The 21,262-nt window shown below is 45.5% G+C and overlaps 1 protein-coding gene across 1 annotated transcript in view; it reads right to left on the bottom strand.

Annotated features, from left to right (window-relative positions):
* Positions 1-1,722: 1,722 nt before the first annotated feature.
* Positions 1,723-21,262, bottom strand: part of MTMR3 (myotubularin related protein 3) — an 84,335-nt gene continuing 64,795 nt past the window's right edge. The window contains 7 exon segments of the mRNA XM_050714166.1: positions 1,723-7,439; positions 11,381-11,469; positions 11,993-12,103; positions 14,534-15,938; positions 16,642-16,787; positions 18,945-19,115; positions 20,442-20,627. Of these exon segments, the coding sequence (XP_050570123.1) occupies positions 7,268-7,439; positions 11,381-11,469; positions 11,993-12,103; positions 14,534-15,938; positions 16,642-16,787; positions 18,945-19,115; positions 20,442-20,627 (2,280 nt within the window). The 3' untranslated portion in view covers positions 1,723-7,267.

Below are 21,262 nucleotides of genomic sequence, written 5' to 3' on the forward strand. Positions count from 1 at the left end.
GCCCACATTGGTGGTGCAGAAGTGGCTCCATGCGCAGCAGATGGTATCTCCCGTCATACAAACAACTTCAATGGGAAGCGTTGCACTGGGCTCAGGACTTCCCAACTCAGTGGCTGAACTCGGCAACTTGTTTGAGGAAACAGCCTTTGTAACCTGAAGTTTCCGTTTTCCTAATCTCACCTCGCTAAGGCTATTGTTAAGAGAGCTGGTCATTGATTAGTCTAGCTTGTGCTTTGATTTTTCCTTTTACATTGTACTTTGCCCCAAACAAGCTTTGCTTTACTTTAAAATAACCTGATGTAGAGGCTTTACCTTCATGTGTAATGTTGGGCACCTCATTCCTGCTAACTCAGCTCCACTGTCAGCCACGATGGGCAAGAAAGACGTTCTCGCTCTGTTGCATTTCAAACACAATACGGTAATTTGGTGTTTGCAGCTTCATAAGCGGTCAGCATCAACATCAACACTGCTGTGCAAAACCACTCTACAAACATCCTGGGGAGGAGATCATTTCAATTACATCATTTAAATTATATCAACAGTGTACAAGTTGGTACCAAAATTAAAGTAAAAAACACTTTTGACCTCTAGAAAGCTTATTCATTTCCTATGTGTATGTCATAATGATGCTGCAATTTACTGACATAAATTCTGACGTAAGTTTTAGACTGAAATCCAGTAATGCTCCACCAAAGCAAACATCTGGATATATTGACTGCATGCTTCTCTTCACACTCAGCACGTCTGTCTGCCTGTGTGGTATTACCCTGATGACTAAAAGTTTAATCAGAAAGTTGATAATAACAGAAGAGAAACAACAGAGCGAAGACAATAGGAATACATAGCTGCAAAGTGCCACCAGCAGCCAGGGTATCGAGTGGGATGAGAGCGGAAGGGAGCTGATTGCTGAGCACAAGTTACCAACGCTTTACAGAGGCCAAAGCTCAGAGATGCAGAGGACCCAAGGCCACCTCTGGGGAGGAGGAGCACGGGCAGAGCGGTGCCGGGGAGCAGTCGTGGGGCAGAGGGCTGTGGGGGACGGGGAAGGAGCGCTCGGGGGCTCCGTCTGTCCCCGCGCGGGGCCAAGCACAGCGCTGAGCCATGGGAGCTTCCCTCGAGTCACACAGGTGACAGCCAGACCAGCACCAAAGGGCTTCTCACTACGTCGCTCCTCCGCATCTGCTTTGTGTGCACCTAGGTGAATAAATAATAGTTGGGCTGGGAAAACCTCCTCCATTACCGCAGTTGTTTGGTGTCGAAGAAGGAAGTCTTGCTTGTGCTGTGTAAGAACTAGAATGGGAAGGTGAGAGAACAACACGTGGCTCTAAGCTGCATGAGGGCCTCAAATGCATGCAGGGAGGGCAGAAAAGTCTGAGAACGTGATGAGTTAGCACAAAATAATACAACAGACAAAAGCCGTCACGTTTAACCAGCGCTAGAATCGCTCACGGAGCTGCTGGAAAATCATCGGGATCCTCCCTTCTCCCTAAGGGCTCGTCCCCACGGTACTGGGCCTGGGCAGGTAGCGACATCTTCCGTGCTTGCTGCCGGTCTGGGATTTCACATCCACCTCTTCCTATGGATTTCAGGTATTTATTTGAACACTGGAAATTACTTTTTCCTAATATGTGAGCTATAACTTGCCTAAAAATAAACCCCACAAAGTGGGAGCCCTGCAAGTGCGCCAGTACAGAAAACACAAGGGACTGTAAAATTGCCACCGTGTAGGAAATGACAAATTTATTAAGATCTAAATATTCACTCTGAGGCTACAGCAGAATAAATGCTGTTACAAACAAATAAGCACTAGGGTCTAACACTTTATGCTGCTGCTAAACAGCTCTCTGCTCTCATAGGATTGCCTGTTTTAAAACATTTAATGTTCTTGAAGTTATTAATCAAGACTTCAGATGTCATTTTAATACAAATTCCACCAAAAAAAATTACAATCAAATGCATCACCTGTTGCCACTGCAAGGTAAAAATCATTTCATAACAACTCTGGGAAATCAGTTTTAAAAATGTTTGTTAAATAGTAAGATAAAACTTTAGCAGCATTTAAAAAAATTTGAAAGTTGAAGAGTACGGTAATCTTCGATCCCGAAATGCTACAATCTGAGCTCCAATGCCTGCGTTTTGAGTGTGAAATGAAGAGATGGGAATCTGTTGTCCCTCTGCCCAAGAAATGGCATTTCTTTATGGTGTGGGGTCAGCAAGAGAGATAAAGGTTTGTACAGAAGCGGCTCTATTGAAAGGCTCCATTTCTGTTTCTGCATCCTGCTCTAATGCTGGTGGATTCCCTGTTTAACAAAGAAGCGAGTTGAATTGTAAAAATAATAAAAATAATTAAAAATATTGCAAACCAGAAACTTCACACGCCCTGGCTTCAGCAGTCTGTCTGGCTGTAGGGGTATGGGACGGCCCGCAGGAGCATCGCCTGCGTGTCCTTTAGAGAAAAACCCACCAGCAGGAGCAACCACGGCTCCTCACAGCGAACGCACCCGTCTGCGGGCGCTGCACGAGCGGGAGCTGCGTTTGCTCACGTTCCTTGTTCGACTCGGAGCCTAAATCGCTGGTTTTGCTTTTTAAGCACAAAAGGTAACTCCATGTAACTCTCTAGCAATTCCCAAGCGATGCCAAGCCACGGAACCTGGCTGAGGGCTGCTCTGAAGCTGCTGTAAAACCTGATCGGGCCCCTGCATGTGAGCGAGCCCAGAGCACCGGCCTCCGCTCGGCAGCGTCTGAGCCACTTCTCTGCGTCTCCTTCCAGCACAGCCCAGCTTGACGCCGTCTCGTAACTGCCTCTGGACCCTGTTTCCTCAATTCCTTGTGCTGAGTAATTCCGGACCTACTACAGGGACAATTATAGAACAACCACAAATATCCGGACACCCCGTATCTGTTACACGACCTCAGCATCAGCTCAGCGTTCCTGCATGCGGCTGTTCCCTTTGCAGCCTCAGTTCAAAGCCTCTCCTGGCCTGGACCCCATCCCGCCGCGGCAGCCCCTCCTGCGCAGCGCGTGCTTCTCCACAGCCTCTTCCCCTTCACCCCCAGAGGAAGAGCCTTTGGCTTTTCATCCCCTGTGCTGCTGCTACCTCGCCCTCCCGTACAATGAAGCTGCGCCCAGCCTGCAGCATCGCTGCTGCCCACCCCCTCCTGCTCCCACCGGGAGATGCTGGGCTCGCTGCTGTCCTGCCTGGGGCCGGGGGGCGTTCAAAGAGATGGGCTTTTCCCTCACCCCGATCACATAAGCTGCTCACAGGGCCTGTGCACGAGGGGGTCGTTTTAAGAAAATCACAGCATGCCAGCCAGCACCGAAGCTGCGCGCTGTGACAGCAGCTCTGCTCTCCCTTTGGGCTTTTGGGCTTTTTAAGAGCTGTAACGAAAGAAAAGAGGAAAGGGCGTTCGTTAGGAAGAATCGCTCACTGGAAACGCCACTTGGGTGCTCCCCTAGCAGAGCTGCCAGGCCGGTGATGCTTCTGGCTTCACTACGTGGAAGGTAAAAGTCCTCCGACTCCCGCGCAGGACTCACGGGGTTTGCTCCGCGTTTCCGTAACGGGGAACATCCAAGAAGCGCCGTGTCCAGGGCCGAGTGGTGGCACGCACACAGCCTGCAGCCGCTGTGCTAGAGGAGTGAGTTACTGAAAAAGCACTCAGAAGGAACTCAAGTATGAAAGGAGCTATATGAAATCAAATTCTGGTGGGTAACTGAAAACCTGCTGTTCCTTTGCATGTTCTTAATAGTGCAAAACATTGTATGTACCTTTTTTTCTTTTAATTCTTGAAGCTGAAAATACTACCACCAGCTGCGATCACAGCTCTGCCCAGAATCTGCAGTTTTATTTGATTAAATAAACACCTTCAGATTATAAAGCAATTGTGCACAACACCTTGTGACTAGGACAGGCCTGCCCCAAAAGAACTCACAGTTGCTCAAGAAGCTCTTCAATCTCCCTGAGAATTCAGGACAAATCCTCTCCCTCGACCTAAAATATGTAAGAAGTGATGAGGATGAGCTCATGTGATGGAAGTGCCTGCAGCCACGCTGCTGAAACAACCGAACAGCCCTAGGAAAACGAGAGCCTTTGTGCAAGAGACTTTTGCAGTTGGGTTTTTCACCTTCTGGGAAAAGATTAAGAGATGTTAAACCTGAGTGAGTTTGGTTTGTTCCCCAAGAGCTACAGCTCCACCAGCCAGCATCGCAAATAAGGCAGAAAGTGTGCAAACGAGAATGAAGCTCTGCTCCCCCCCGTGCTGCCACTGCAGCGAGTGCTGCTGCTTGCTCACCGCAGAGGGAAAGGGAAAGGGAAAGGGAAAGGGAAAGGGAAAGGGAAAGGGAAAGGGAAAGGGAAAGGGAAAGGGAAAGGGAAAGGGAAAGGGAAAGGGAAAGGGAAAGGGAAAGGGAAAGGGAAAGGGAAAAGTTTCCTCTGCCAAATGCTACTGAAAGCAGGGTGAGCTCCCTGGCAACCTGGGCCACTCCTACATTTGGGCTGGCATCACTGGATCACACTCTGACACGTGATGGTCAGTGAAGGGGAAGAAGAAAAACGAGGTACCAAGGGGCAGAACTCTTACACAGTTCTCCAGCCCCTGAGAAAACCGTGCCGGTTGTACAGAGAGCACCTGTCTGGTTGGTGACCTCTCCCCCCTCCCTGGGACTCCTGGTGCACCAGGAAAACCAAGCTGGGTAATTTTTCTTCGAAGTTTAGGAGCAACAGTTTGTTGTTCCTTGCGAAGACACAATGGAAGCGAAAGCAAGGGGAGGCTGCTGCAGCCTCCTTTTTCAAAGGCCTTGGTGTTTCTGCTGAACCTCAAATATATCTCCTATGAAGGACAGGAAAGAAAAATAAAAAACTAGAAAGTGTGTTAGCAAATGCTCCCATGCAAAATTCTAAACTTTATTCACTTTTATTTATATATTTAACAATTCTAAAGTATTTACTTCTCGCTTTGACAAAAATGAAAAATATAGGAGCACTTTACTCTCTTTAGGAGAGAAGGGTTATATATACAGCTATGGAGAGATACTGGTTCCTCCTTTACATACAAAGAAAAATAATATTAATAAAAAAGTGCTTCATCGATCAAAAAAAGACTAAGAGCTGCAAGCATTTATTCACACTGTACATCACAGACCCCAAAAACCCGTATCATAACCTCTTGGCACCTGTCATTAGGAACTGCAGAATCTTAGACTTATTTTTGACTGTCTATTTGCACCACAAAACCACACAATGTTAGTGTGCAGAACTACACCATGTCCCCTAAGTCACACCTCTAATCGCCCACCTCCGAGGAAAAGCCAGAGACGGGAGCTGCGTGTTACCCCGTTCCCGCTCCAGCTCCCTCTGTTTTACACGACACAGCAATGCCTAGAGTCCTCTTCCAGATTTACCACACTGCTTCAGGAGCAAGTTCTTAGAGACACAACTCGACCGGAGAGCCCATCTTGTCCTTTGCTTTTCCCACCCGATGGTTTGCAAACCATTTCAAAACGCGTACCGGAGAGACGCTTTGTTACCAGACCCCCTTCCCGTAAGGACACGGGCGGCTGTGCTAAACCAGCCTCCTAGACATTCATTTTTATCTTGTGAGTCTTCAGCTCAAACCGCAGCAGCGTGACAATCCTCGCAAAGGGTGTGGGAAGTTCAAACGCCAAACACAATATACCCTGTCATTTCTTCCCCATCAGATCTAATAAATATTCCCAGATGGTTTTCTCTGTGTGATCCTCACTTTGGACTACTTGATTGTGACACTGCAGGGAAGGGATGCACTCCTCTCCCAAGACTTGTTAGATTTTTTTGACCTTTTATATTTAAAACTCTCAAATACTCCAGCAGGATTTTTGTGTTCTTGAGAATATCACAAGAGAAGCCCTAACTTAGTCTAGGCAATGCATTGTGAAGCAGGATATCACCATACGCGTTTCCTCCTTGCCAAATTGCACTAAGCAGGCTCTATCGAAAGGGAAAAGGGGCTGAGTACCTAACGCTCATTTAAAAAACATATATTCAAGAGATTCACACTTTAATGAGGTGACTTTAAAAGCGACTCAGATTGGGACAGAAGGAAGAAGGGGAATCCATGATGTGTTTTAGGTCTTTATATAATCCTCAGGCAGGTTTTTTCCTATCTGGAGTATATTGGATACAGACTGAAAAAGGAGGAGACATCCCAGGAATATGACAAGCACCAGTGCACTCATGGACTGAGCTCAGCGAAAATACCAGCATATCACAGTTGTTCTTTCGTTGTTGTGGATAGTCTCGTTAAAGTGCGGGCCTAAACAATAGCACGACAGACTGTTTGTATGAACCATGACAAGTGCACTGCTCCAGAAGTAGCTTTGCGTTGAGTAAACCAACCTACAGCTGGGACAAGGATAGAAGTCGAAGGTCTTCTACTTTCCCACTGGGTTTAAATAACGAATTGCATTTACAGACCTTCAGATAGAGGCGCCAGTGTAAAACCAATCTCGGCTCGGCAGCCTGGTCAATCCCCTTCTCACCTCTCACAAACTCGCGCGCACTTTCCATAGCCGACGTTGTCCAGGTGTTTTCACTCAGAGCCACAGCCAGAGGGCTGATGGCGATAAAACATGTTGATTGTGTGTGTGAGCACAGAGCCGCTGAGCGTGGAAATCTGTGACCGATCCCCCCTTCACGCAGTGAGGATAACTAAGCCCACTCTAAGAACAGAGAGGGAGAGTGCTCTCTTGGGAAAGAGATTCCCATTTCTTCTAGCAGCAACGAGTTCCCAAACAGCAGTTTCTTGTTTGGAAGTAACAGGAGTGATTGAAAGCACTAGCACTGACGCTACAGGTATTCACTTTGCACACTGGCTGGGCTGGTTCCCCTCTTCTCCTTTCCTCCATAAAATCATCTGTCTGCAACACAGTTCAGCAGTGGGGCAGTTAAATACACAAGGGAAATCTGGTTCCGGTGCCAGCTCCCTTCCCACTTCCACAATCTTCCAGCAAACATATATATATTATTATATATATATACACACACACACAGGCGCGTACACGCACACACATACACACAAATAGGACAGAAAGGAAAGGGGAAATAGCTGGAAAAGGAGATTCCCACAATCCAGCGGTACGTCCTCAAGGTCTGTCCCACCGAGCAGTGTTCCACACCCCAGCCTCCAAAGTGCACGGCTCCCTCCTCCTCCCAGCCTCAGCCCACTGAGAATGTGCATGTCTGTGCGGGGAAGAGTCGACGCGGCTGCTTCCCGCTGCTTCTAGGCTGGAACTTTAATTAGACGTGGCAGTGATGGGTTTATCCAGTTCAAGATCAAGGCTGGAACTGCTTGGGTGCAAGCTGCTGTAGCATGATTTGCAGACTCTGCTGGGTTCAAAGAGCTGTTGACTAGGAACTGGCACCTTCTGGTTACAGCAACTGGAGCAGAACACATTTCCACAATTCCTTGCGTCAGGAACAGAGGAGAAATGGAAAAGAAAAAATTAGAAGCAGTTTAACGAAGTTACCCAAGTTCTAAGATTACACTGTTCATGGGTGCAATGGGGTCAGCCCTTGAGGCTGCAGTCAGCACTCCCTAAGTACCAGAATGCAAAGACTTCCCTCCCTCCAGAGCTTTAAGGTAGGGACAGCACAAAGGAACACAAAGCAAGCTACAGTAGAGAACTACAGATCATTTACCATCTCTACAGTGACTGCTCTTTTGCGCAGTATCGTCCTGCATCAAACTGGAGGGAACTTACCCCTCCAGGAAACGGGGCTAAGCTATCTCCCTTGACCTGCAGGAGAACTCGGAGCTGCTCAGTGCTGTCACTGCTACCTTGTGGGCACACGGGTAAAAGAGAGGGACAGCAAACAAAGAGCCTTCCTCCGTAAGGATGTGGGGGATGTGGTGTTCTGGCCCCTGCTCACATCACTGATCCAGCTTTGCATTAAAGACATACTGGATACTGCAGTCCTGGCAGGAGGAAAAAGTCTCTGCTCCTTTACTCTTCTAAAAGCGCGTGCTGGTAAGTACCAGCACAGACACATTTTCTTCCATTTCTTTCAAGTGCACTGCTGGAAGGTTTAAGCATGGAACAGATGAAAAAAATAAAACCAGTTTTGCTTGATGCAATCGTCCCGCTGCCCCGGCTGCGCAGTTCCTTTTGAGGTGCTCCCAGCAGTCCCCCACCTCTGCGTAAAGGAAACGGAGTCAACAAGGATCATGCAAAGCGACGGGGCGGGCAGCCAGGCACGTCATGCTCGGGGACAGTCACGCCGCGGGAGGGTGAGCAGTCTCATTCTGGTCAAGTGTCAGCTGGTGGAGGCACGCGAGCGCATGCACCTCACAGGAGGCGGGGAGAAGATTTAAATCTTGAAAATAATTACGTTCTTCTTGCAGCCCCCCTCCAAACCTGCTGCTGATCAAGCTAGCCCGAGGAGCGCTGTGGCGCCCTATCCTCCAACCTCATCAATTCTTATAAGGAGCTCAGAACAGCACCCCAGGGACCTAAGTGTGCAAGTTTACCTCCAAGCCTGATGCCCTTTTCATTAACTCTTTGGCATCAGAATTTTCTGCCATTATCTATGTGAGCTGCAAAAGATTTGTAGCTGCCAAGAGACTGACACAAAATTCTGCCTACACCCAGCAGCTTTGATTAATCCTTCATTGCCAAGAGACAAGATTCCCGAGTGCTGGTCAATGACGGGGAAAGAGGCAGCAGAGAAATCCCATTTCTCACTTCAATGGGCTAATTTTCTCAGCTCCGCACAGCAGCTCCTGGTCTCAAAGCTATAACCCCAGCAGTAGGACACTCACAGTGGCTAGCCGTTTTGCAGTGGTTTTGAAGTCTTCTTAAGGACCCTGTTAGGAATGGCTATCAGAAAAAACAACAGGAGTGAAAACAACTCCGTGAGGTGTTACACAGAAACCCCCTGCGGAAAAGCATCTCTGCTGCTCAAAGAACAATTCCCCTGCAGAAACTTACTGCAGATGGACGAGGTCAGAAAACAACCAGAGGGATTAAAACAAATATCTGGTTGTTGTAGCTCACCAGCTTCCTAACACACGCTTGTTTTTTTTTGTTGTTGTTGTTTTGTCTCTCTGTGTAGAGGACAGTGTTCTATAACTGCTCTCCCCTGAGCTTCGGAAAGCCCTGAACCACTGTCTCTTTTTGTCCCAGTGGTCTGCTGCCTTGCTTGAGAGATTAAGAGAGATGTTAACAACACTGGAGAAGTGAACTTTCCCCTTTGAGGATGGCTGACTGTTAAAATCATACCACCAATACCTCTTCTTATTAACTCATGGGTGTTCATCCAGCTTTTTCTGACAGTAGCTCTCTACCAGCCTTGCTTTACCTGTTATTGCCACAGTACTTTCAGTCCTTCTAAAATCAGTGGCAATTTTTTCTGTCGACACATTGCACAGCTACGCTAGAACTGCTTGGTAACATGCTGACCTCTCCCAAAATTCAGGCAAAAGGAGAAAGAATCAAAACTAAATGCATGATGGCTAAACTTGAAGGACAGCCTCTTCCCAGTTAGAACCGAAGCATTCTCTGTTACTCAAACACACGACCTACTGGTGGTGAGTGTTAGTGTAATCCACATCACAGTTCAAGCTACCAAAAGCCAAGCCCTAAATGCCTTTCTGTGGAAAGAGAAGCCTGTTTATATGAATCTAAACATCCAATAGGTTGTGCTAGCCGCCCACATTATTTCTAGTGATCTCTAGGCGAGTGAAAAATGGGGAATAGACCGAGTTAGTTTGGAGAAGTTACCAAGAAAATGCAGACAGACAACAGACAGAGGCTGTTGTAAATGCTCACCAGATTTGATCAACACGTTCAATGTCCCTGCAAGGAGGGGAGAAAGAGCTCAGAGGGGAACTAGCAAAAGAAGTAAATAGAGGCAATGAAAGAAGCTGGATAGTTTTTATCGTGCTCAAGTTGAAAATGTGGTTTTCAACTCATTTTCAGTCTCAAATAAGATGGAGAGCAGACTTATACTGGGTTTTATGAAAGTGCACACTAAGAAAATACTTGGTTGTGCTGTTGGCTAGGACGCCACTCCTCACTGGCCTCTACCACAAGCAATCGGAGCTTACACGGACGGCCTGCTCAACCCAGGTCAGGCATTTGAAAGATGAAGGAGCAAAGACACCAACGAGAAATTTGCAACAAAACTTGAAACCCCGAATTTTAACTCCTCATGGTGTTGGGGGTGTTCAGTGTGTACACATTCAGGGCGTACACATCCTCTAGGACTTCACCAGAGCCCAGGCCTAGGAAACTGAAATGTAGATGCTAAATGTCAGTCGGCCTAGGGAAGCAAGGAGGCAGGGTGACAATGACGAATGGGTACACCTCACAACAGACACCACTAGAAAAAGGACAAAGGAAAATGCCCTTTCGACTCTTATAAAACCCTTCAGACGTGTATCACTGTATGCTTAGTAATTACACTTTTCATCTGAAGCTGTAAGGCACACTTAAATGGATTTGCACACACACAGTGAACATGAAACTTGAAAAAAAAAATCAAACCCATTCAACTTCCAATTCATTCTTCCCTGGTTTATCTCTACAAGACTAAATGAAGCAAAATATAAAACAGACACAAGGTGCGTAAAATTATTTACTACTTCAAAAAGCAGCGAAGCATCAAAATGAGATAACTGCCACTCATTTAAATGACAGTTCTCGTAATCGTTTTCTCATGTCCAGGAATGGGGATTTATTTGAAATATAACTAAGACAGAATCTCAGATTTCTAAATTTAGAGTATGATCTAATCAAAAGGCCCCTACCCCCTGTTCTTCATTAAGCTCCTGCTGCCTGCATTATCTGTCGTAGCCTCTGTTACCAAGATGTTTGGCAAAGAATAATGCAGAGAACTTTTATTTCACGTCTTTTCAGATTCTCTCACAAAAGCAATTTAATGAAAAGGAAAGAATGGTTAGAGAAGGAAAGGAGCAGGTTTTCAACCAGTAATGGAAAAAAGATGCTATTTGTGTATCTGCAGTACTGACTGCGAAGACAAGCCAGTATTTTTTTATTATTTACACCCACTTAAGAAACTAAACAGCTAGCTGCCTCCAAACCCAGTTTGAGGAAAAAAAGGCAGGATCTGTTTAGGCCAGGGTGTAGTCGATGCCGCATCTGCCTTTTTAAACATCTACTCTGTATGGACTGGAGCTAACAGGAGAAACTGTCCTGTTCTCCCAAAGCTCTTGGCTCCTTCAAGTGCGTATGCAATCCTCCTGCTCAAGCTACTACCCTGACATCCATCCTCAGCAAAGGAACTTCATGCCAAAATAAAGCCCTGTCCTGGTTTAAAAGGAGAGGGGACAATTCAAGCCACGACCTCGCCCCCTCCCTTCCATCCTCTGCTGACGCACAGGTTACCTGCAGTGGTGCTTCCTGCTGGCCAGCCAGAAGGTGCTGTCACAGCCATAGCAGTGCGCAGCGAGGTGGTCTGGAAGCCATCGTGTCACCTGGGAGAAAGAGGAGACAAATCTATCAGGGAGCGCACAGCTAATTAGAAACAAACCCATCTCCTTTGAGCTCACAAAGTCAAAGCACAGCACGATGAGGAAGTGCTTGTTCTATTTTAAGAGTACAAATTCAGTGTTCTTAGTAGTGAAAGAAAGACAGAAACCTTCCCCTTGAGAACTGATACACCGAATTCCCCTCAGACAAACAGAAATGAGGTCAGGAAGTCCAATTCCCTGGTTTCTCTGTGCTGTAGACGTATCCAGGCCAAGAACATTCACCACGCATGTGTCAGCGTAGGGCTCTGTGGGCTAGCCATGCCTTCCACAGCTTCTCAAAGAGCTCAAACACTGACAGCAGAGGGCTCATAGGCACAGGTACTGGTATTTAGAGTACGAGATGAGTGAAATGTGAGGAGGATAGCTCACAGGAAGTGGCACATGACCAAAGGCTGTAGGACAATTTGAATTACGAATATCCCATCCTACCGGAAGAATGAGCAATTCACAGGGATTTAGTCTGTACCTCTGTGTCCTGTTTATCCACCTGTTCCCAGCTGGCTTCAGAGAAAATCTCTGTGCTGCAGCGAGACAAGCAGTTCTGATCCAGATTGCTTTCCGAGTCGGGTATAGAAGTCTGTTGGCAAACAAACACAGCTGAACAGAGCCTTCCCGTATTCCTGCTTCCACACAAATAAAAACTGGACAGTCGTGGGGAGGAGTGGAAAGGGCACCTCCTGCTGAGGAGGAGCAGGCTACATCCACATTGGCAGGGTGAACGTCAGAACCAGTCACCTGCCCACACGTGGCGGCAAAGGCGGGCACACCGCTCTGACCAGGCCTGAACGCCACACGTTGAAGCAGTTTTTGTGATTCACCACTGCACAAAAAAAAAAAAAAGAGGAAAAAGAAGAAAACCCAACAGGTCAGCTTCTGACCCTCTGATGACAGGATGATGTGAGGCAGAATGGATTTAAAATCTGTTCTCCCCTCTTTCAGGACAATATTCTGGCAGCACTTTGGGTGAGTAACCAAAAAACCTGTGGCTCCCATTTCATAGTTCCATTTCCTTGCCAAGTCCGTTTCATTTTCAAAACTAATACAAGTAATGCATATATCCCTGCAAAAGTTCTGGAAAATAAAAGCCAAATCGTGCACGGGAAACTGAGAATTTGAGCCAGATATATTCCATGTACAGTTTTTTTGGGAATAATGCTTCCTTAATACAGTCTGGCCTGGTAGTGTTGTATTTTATCTGGCTTAAATAAATCTCTACCAGTCCTTAAACTATGTGAAAAAATAATGCAGAAATTTTATGTCTTTTTGTGCCTGACAAATGGGCACCTCTGGAGCTGCAGAAGAAAGCCCTGTTACTCGCACGCTGAGGCAAACATAGAAGGTAGGGATCAGATTCTTAAAAATAATGAATTTTCCAGGGGACATCCCAGCCCTCCCTGCAGGTTCTGAATGCCCTTACAAAATGGGAGTGTAGTAAATTAAGCCAAAGCATCAAATTTCTCCAAGGACACCAAGCTTTCGCCAGAAGAAGCCACACCCAATGTAAATGAGACTCGGCTGACGTGGACGCCCCAAAAGAGCCTTAGTGCTGTTATCTCTGTGAAGAGCCAAGATGGCCCGGAGGATTTTTCTCAACAAATGTACCTGGGACTATTCAGCACCTCTGCCACTTCTACACAATATTAAATTAAACAAACAGAAGTTGGAAATCACTTTATATATATCCAAATATAAATATATTTTTTCAACTCTGTAGGTATTTAAAGTACATTAAATGCGCACGTAGGAAATTTCTGTATGTCAGCCTTGGGAGCTAGAGGCCAACACTGCCTACTGTTCAGACACACGGGAAGATGCACACTCAAAGATTCTCCTGCGTCTCCTCACCTTGCCCTTCATGTCCTTCCCTTCTCCCGTGCCTAGCTGCTTCCTCAGGTAGCTCTCCCCTCTTCTTCTCCTGTAGTTAAGTAATAGCACTGGCCCTTTGAAAAAACAAGTTTTGCAGCAATGCACAGAACTGCTCTGTGCTGGAAGGCCTGGAGAGGACGAGAGGCTCGTACGCTTGTTCTCCAAATCAGTGTTACATCCAACTGCATGCGGCCAGTGACTCTGTGTCCTTGGAAGTTTTGCTATTTATTAGTCAAAAGATGAGAAACTAGGTAAAAACTGGTAGGGGAGAAATACCTAGGGCAACTTAAAAATCCAATCCAACATATACAGTGATGTAAAAAAACGTGCTAGCTCTTGAGATCTTGTACTCAAGTTATGCTTATTTCATTTCTGATTTTTAAATTTCCTTTGCAGCTGCAACTACGCAGATCATTTAAGCATGCTACAGAAAGCACGTTGGATTTGAGTCACACCTCGGATTTATTCTCTACTTTGTTAATTTTAAACACTTCCAAGTAAAATTACAAACATAGTTCAGAGGCTCTCTTAAAATTCTCAGCTTGTTAAGAAAAATCTCTTGCTGACATACGGCTGTCACAAAAGCTCTTAATTCATTCTGGCTTACAAGCCCTGAGCAAGCCATCCATCTGAAAAGGGGATGCCCTGAACTTCATGGTTCGGAGCTAACAATGCAGCCACTGCTGCCTCCTTCCTACCCTAAGCTGCAAAGCACCCAGAGAGCAGTCCCGCATTCCTGCCCCAGTAAATGACATTCACATCCTCAGAAAAGCGTCTTTCCCATGTATGAAAACAAAAGGAAAACAAGTAGTGTTTTGGAATAAGGCTAATGCAGGTATCTTAAGTACGTCTAGTTTTGTGCAAGCACGCTGCAAAACACGCTTCTTGAAATAAACCTTTGCTATATCCATGGTCGAACCGAAATACAGTGAAAATATTAGTCATCAGTAATGCTAGTTGCCAAGTACTCCAACCAGTTGTTTGCCCCTTTCCAGAATGACCTTGACAGGTTTCTAAAACTCTGTACGGCCAAAAAATCCCCGCCTGACCGATGAGCCCTGAACTGACAATATGGTGAGATCCAGAACGTGACCGACTAGCCCGCTGTTTCCAGCAGTGGCCCAATTACCACCTCACTTACCACTTCGTCTCCATAATCACCATTGAGACGCAGGGAGCTGTTCAGGAACTGGCTCTCCAACCGGCTTTTCAACTCTTGCACTTGCTTCTTCAAGGTCTCCACTTCTTGCTGATGCCCGGTTTCTATCTGGCGCAGGCGCTGCTGGATAACATCGGTGTAGACGGGCATCCCATCATCGTCCAGGTGACTTCTGGCAGGTTGGTCTGGGCTGCTGGCTGCCTGCTGCTTCCCCAGATGGCTAAACAGCCATTTTTGGTGCAAGTTCCGCAAGTGAAACTGCGCGGAACTACAGCTAGCTGCGGAGACCTGCCGACTCAGAGAGGCCTTGATCCTGCCGTCCTCCCCGTTCACGCAATGCCCGTTTGTCGCGTGGTATTTCTGCATGATGCTAAACCCCACGGGCTTCTCGGTCATCTTGTTCTCGGGCTCCAGCTCTCCATTACAGACAATCTCATCTTTACATTCAGCTAAAGGCAAGGCACAAGGGGAAGGCATCGGGAGGTGCGTGCTGCTGCTACCAGAAGTCCTATGTGCTTTTGTGCCCAGTTTTTGAAGCTCTATCATGCTTTCCCCCTCTGGCCTGTTCTCAATAGTTCGCGAGAGTTCGTCAGCACTGTTGTTGATCGGGTGAAGTCTGTGGCACGGACCCTTAGCAATCAGCTCCTGCTTGGCTTCACTCTCTGTTAAGGTTTCCGTAGAACTTTCGATGTTGGATGTTCTTGCCTCGGGTGGGATTGTAAGAGGTAACGGAAGGCTGGCCTGCGATGTGCTGTACGGGCTCTCTGCTTCTCCTTCAAGCTTGCTAACACCTTCCTCCGTGTTCTTCTGAGTGTCTCTGTTTACAGAACTCTCCAAAGGAACAGTCGATAGTCCTTTCACCTGAGGTAACTGCTGGATAGTGTTACTGAGATCAGTCTGTTCATCCTGGTGTCCTCTAAGCTCAGAAGCACCTTGTGATACTGGATGTGGATTGTTCATGACAATACCTCTATCCACCTCCGTCTTTTCACAGAGGTCACTGACATACCCATGCAGATTTTCAGTCCTCTTCTCCTTCTCCAGGGCAATCTCATCCGCTTTACCTGCTGGCTCTAGGCTGCCCCTTAAGTGCTCCTCCAGACCAACATCATCTTTAGTGGCCTCTTGCAAAATGTTCTCCATCTGTCCCTCTGCCACACCGGCTGCAACAGAAAGCTCTGCTCCAACCAGAGCTCTGCCTTGTTTACTCAGGCTGTCTCCATCAAACGGATCGTCCCCGGGATTCCCGAGGCTGCTCAGCTCGAGAGACCGGCGGTGCTCTTGCCACTTCTCGTTTAGGCTGGGGTCGCTACTGCGTCGATTGGTTGTAGGCATGCTGCTATCACAGGCTGTCGTCAGATTGTCAAATGATCTTGTCTTTGGTAACCTATAAAAGTACAAATAATCAGGATCCAAACTCAGGGATTTTTTTTTTGTTTTGTTTTTTAAAATTTTTATGTTCAGCTACTATGGTTTAAAAACTCCCCCCACAATTAGGACAGTAACAATCTGCTAATTAATGGACTTCTGTGAGGTATTATTTAGGAGCACATTTTGACCATCTGTAGTGCAAAGTTGCTTCAGTACTTTTTTTTTGTTTGCCATCAGGAAAATATGTTGAATCAGACTTCAAACATTCCCACAACAGTCCCTTTACCACAAAGCACAAATGCTTACAGTCTTGTCACACCTCCTAATTAACATGTGTTCAGAATCATTTTACAAAAAAAAAAAAAAAAAAAGCAAAGAAAGTTATGCAACACAGAAAAAGAACTGAAATTCAAGATAGCCAAATAAAAGCTCATATCCCACAAGGATATGAGGAATCTCACAAAGCTATGCAATACCCAGGGCTTCATTCTACTTGCTAATCTTCTTTCTGATTCAATGTATTTGTTACGCTATGACCTCTGAAACTTAAAAGCTTTCAAAACAAACAAGGAAAGACTGCTTTCGGTCAGTCAAACAGCCCCACAAAAAAGCCTGTGAAAAATACTTCCCTCCCACAACAAGTATTCTCCTCTTTATATCCCACAATATTCTCTGTTGATCTTACTTTACAGGATGGGATTTCTGGGCTCTAGGCTCACCTGCCCAGAGGCTGATCTTCAGGGTTAGAGCCTGGAACAGGGTATGGGGCACAGGTGTCATCAGCAGGTGTGGAGGGGGAAGAGCATGGCAGGTAAACAGCACTCCAGAGCATTAAATTACGCACATGGCACACTGGATACAGCACCTGAGAGAGGAAAACACACACAATGTTCAGAAACTGCAACTCTTTGCTCCCAAGGTGCAAAAAGACGTTCACATCTGATTGGGGCACTCCTGGTTTGTTATTCAGGTTTGCAGCTGGGAGGCTTTGTTAGATCTTTAGATACCTCTGAAGGCCAATGAGCAGCTATGGCATTTCTAATCAGCTGCACTTGGATATATAATTATCTACTCTTTCAGAGGCGGAGGCTGAGGCATAACAATGCCGGCTTTCAACTTCTCGTGAATGAATTACTGCAATGTGCTCTCTGTGAATCTACACCTTAATAATGCTTTTGAGCAATTTAAACTGCTGAAGAATTCAGTGGCCCATTGTTAGCGCAGAGATTTCCTCGTACTTTGTGTTACAGTGCGCCATATGAGAGCTGAACTAATAACCTCTTTCTACAGGCTCCAATTCATCAAAGCTAACCCTGTCTTTAATGGAAGCACTCACATGTGAAAAATTAAGAACATGCAGAAATACTTTTACTGAACAGGCAGCTTGTTCTTAAAAGGGATTCCTTGTCTGTGGAAGATGCTTTCTGTTTCAATTTAAGAACACCTGGAATCTCTCTATCAATTCCACTGTTTTCCCAGGCAACTTTCTTTTGGAAAAGCAGGGAACGGCAAAGAAACAAGTGAATCAGAGGGAAGGATGTGGGGTGGCTTGGTTTGGTGGATGCTGCTCTTAAATGACTGTGGTTTTAGAACAGATGTGGCTACATCAGTGAGGCACCTATTAAACACTGAAGAAAAAAAAAAAACAGGAAGAAATGAATACAAGATAGGAAATTACCAAAACTTCTATGGACAGACAAATTATCCTAATTAGCTTAGTATACCAGTGTACCAATTACTGAGAATACAGGCCAAATCACAAGGCTACACCTGTACTGTAGGGTACAGCATGTAAAGGCAGCCCAGGGACAGAACAACTGCCTGGCTGCACTGCCTGTTTTAAGCTCTCTGAGCTCCTCCTGGAGCTGGTAAACTTGCTGGTATTTTCTGGGAAAACTTAGATGCCCCCATAGCTCTAAACATCCTCACAAGCCGTATTTATCTGCAGTGTCTCATGCTTTTGGCTATCACATCCACATCCACTCTTGTAATGACAATGTCAGGCTGAAAAGTCTTGAAGGGCTTTCTTTGCTGCTGCCTGTCACAATGACAAATGGGATCTGCACTGGCTGAGCACTGGCTGCAAGTACGGTGTCTACGGGAGACAGACAGTGACAGAGGGCTGATGTGAATATTAAATTTATCTTTTTATAACAAATGTAGACAAACTCTTTCCCACTAAGCCAAGCCTTAATCTTCTTCTGAGGAACAATTAAAAACCACGTCTATCATATGCAAAACATTGTATAGTCCTTACAGTTAGGTTTATGGTATCTGATACTTTTATAAACAAAAAGCGTTTAAATATTTATAAAAGTCTTTGCCATCTAGTCATGGTGACCTTTGATGATTGACTGTTTGTTTACATGCCATGCCTACCATATTGCATCTCTGTCTAAATCCCTTACAAGCCCTTTCATCAAATACCCAAAAAAAGGTAACTGCAAGCCCCTTCCTGGAAGCTTCAGTGAGCTATTACTATGGATAAGCCAAACCGAAAATGTGAAAGTATTAAGAGAAACACAGATATGCTAAATAATCCTAGTTACTTTTTCTGTTTAGGTTTAGGTTTAATATAGACAAAGTGTCTAGGTCTGTATGCAATTTTATGGCACTCTGACATAGTTTAGTTCTCTAGAAAGGTCTATTTGTCAAACAGAAATGTTTTCTGTTACCAAAAAAAAAAAAAAAAAGCAAAATATTTAGTTACAGAAAATGTGTCTCTAGCACAGAGAAATTTCTGAGGTTGCATTTGACATTCCTCAAATATCAGCAGACCTAACGCAAGACTTGAAACACAAGACCGAACAGAGCGTCCAACTGTAAATATCGAGGAGGAGAGCTGAGGCATTTCCAGAAATGTGTACCATCTCTACGCTGCATTCCTGGTGCCAGTGAACCCACAGGATGTCCCACTGCTACAGCCTGGGTATCTCCTTAAGGCACACATTTCTGAAAACATTATACTTGCAAGTCCCCTTTGAGGGACTCTCCCATGTGGTAGGGATTAAAGGATACATACAGATTCAGACTGGGAGGAGTAGAGCAGGTTTTTGAAGGCTTTGTTTGCTGCCCGCAGCAAAGACCAGACAGAACAGGTCCGTTCCTGAGTGTGTTTTTCTCCTCTCTCTTTCGCATTGTTGCACAGGAATGTACCAAAGAGGCAAGAGTAGGTGTGCTGCACCAATTTGACCTGCAGAGACCAATACAAATACAGTCATATGGCAGAAGATATCAGGCTTAATGCTTAAGAAGCAAGAAAACTTTCCTTCGCAGGGCAATACACCCCTTCCCAAAGACTGACATACAAATATACCTGAATTTTTTTGCATGTCTCCTTATAAATTAATTGCAAAAGGATTCAAGAACAGAGGCATCTTTTAGAGTCGTAGCTAAAAAGTCAAGGAAAAAGTATACAAAATAAAGACAAAATACTTGTTCACACTCAAGTTTGAAAGTCTTGCCAGTTCAAAACTCACAAACCAGGAGGACAGGCAAGGAAGCCCAATACCTCTGTTATAAAACACTAATGCAGCAGGCAAAGAACAGCAGGGAAAAGTGTTAATTTCTGTGTCGGTATAAATGCCCGCAACACACACATCTGGATTGTTAGTCACTCTATTCTGTGGTCTGACCAAACAGCTTGACATGAACCTAATAGTCCCAGTAGTCCCCGTGACTGTGCACTAACAGCTAGGGGTTTTGCTCGAAGGTGGCAAGACCACCATGGGTATGTTCACGCGTAGCTCCTGTAGATTAGCAGCGAGCTCTGAAGCCAGTTATAAGCTTACGTATCTTATTTCACAGCCGAGCTAAGCTCGAACCGGACATAAACTCTGTTCCATGGCTGAGCTGGCAAGTGGTAATGCAAGGCGGCTACACTCACAGGAACGTGCTTTAAATCTCTCAGTGGATCAGACACTCCATAAAAGCTTTCAGTCTTCAGATTACTAGTTCTGCAGTCAGGGACTGCCACTTTCCCACAAACCTGCTTTCTGGCCTTGAAAACTGATTTTGACAGTCCGAGGCCAATTTCTAATAGGAGAGCTGTCCAATTCCAAAGAAAATAAACACAGCTAAACACATTTTCAGCTCAGAAACACAAAAGCTGAATGGAAAGGTAAAACAGGGGTTGTTTTCAGAGGAGTCATCTTCAACTCAAAATGGGATCAAACTAGGGGGAAGTTTATATCACCAGTAAACATTTCTTTTTTTTTTAATGTTGTGAGGATGCCTCCTAGGTGAAACTATGAAATTAATATTATTTATTTATTTATTTAAAGTTTAAAAGAAATCCTGAAGGGTCCTACTTCTGTTTTAAGAGTGAACAGATCTCAAGCTCCAGGAAGCATACAAGGTCTGTTGTATCAGGGCAGTTTTCCCATTTCCTTTATCAGGCTGCAGCATATCACAGATAGATGGGAAAATCAGAAACCCCTCAGAGCTCTTTAGTGTGTTAGTACTGGGTACTGGTTTAGAAGCAGTCTATAAAACAGCAATCTCTCAAGCCACAACTCACAAGGAATGCTTCGTTAAACTCGAAAGAGCAAGGGAACTGCCTCTGGAGCTGATGGACGCAGTCCAGCCACTGTAAAAACACTGGGCAGCGCTCATTTAGGTCATCCGAATTCTCACCATGGCCACAGCGATCTGCAAACTTGTGGCCAAAATCCAGCCACTCCGTCTCCACTAGCACCTGGAAACCCTGCAGAAATGAGAGTACAGATGAAAAGTTCCTCTTTTTCTTTGGTTCAATTTTCTAAGACAATCCAAGACCCGTGGGAATCATCTTATTGCTGGGTCCTCACTCCGTCTGACTTCCCCTCAGCATTAGCCCCATCACTTCTTTTCTACTTTACCTAATGCCTCTGCAACATGAAATGCTGCACAATGAAATCAGGACATGCAAACTAAAAGGGCAAAGCACTTTTCAAAACTAGTGCCTAGCTGAGCACCTGGACGTGACACCTAGTCTTACAGGACCTAAACCCTACCACGTGTTAGGAAGGCCTTGCTTCTTAGTGGAAAGAAAAATTGTAGAGCACGTTTATTGAGTCAATGGTTGTAACTTAAAACAAAGAAAAGCTGATAGCTGTAAAGCCTGAAATGTGACAACGATGAAGACTCATTTTTCTAAACATTTCTGATCCTTGTGCAGACAGCTACAGTATATGGCGTCCTCTGATGCGGTAGGGACAAGGAAGGCAGGCAAAAGACATGTACAGAGGAACTCTGCGCTTTGAACAGGAATGACAACACTGAGTAGGAACTATGAGGAGGTTCTGTGCTGAAGACAGAGCAGTATGTTTTGACCTGATAAACACTGACTTCTAAAACCAA

This window comes from Cygnus atratus, chromosome 17, assembly GCF_013377495.2.
Source record: "Cygnus atratus isolate AKBS03 ecotype Queensland, Australia chromosome 17, CAtr_DNAZoo_HiC_assembly, whole genome shotgun sequence".
NCBI classification, from domain to species: domain Eukaryota; kingdom Metazoa; phylum Chordata; class Aves; order Anseriformes; family Anatidae; genus Cygnus; species Cygnus atratus.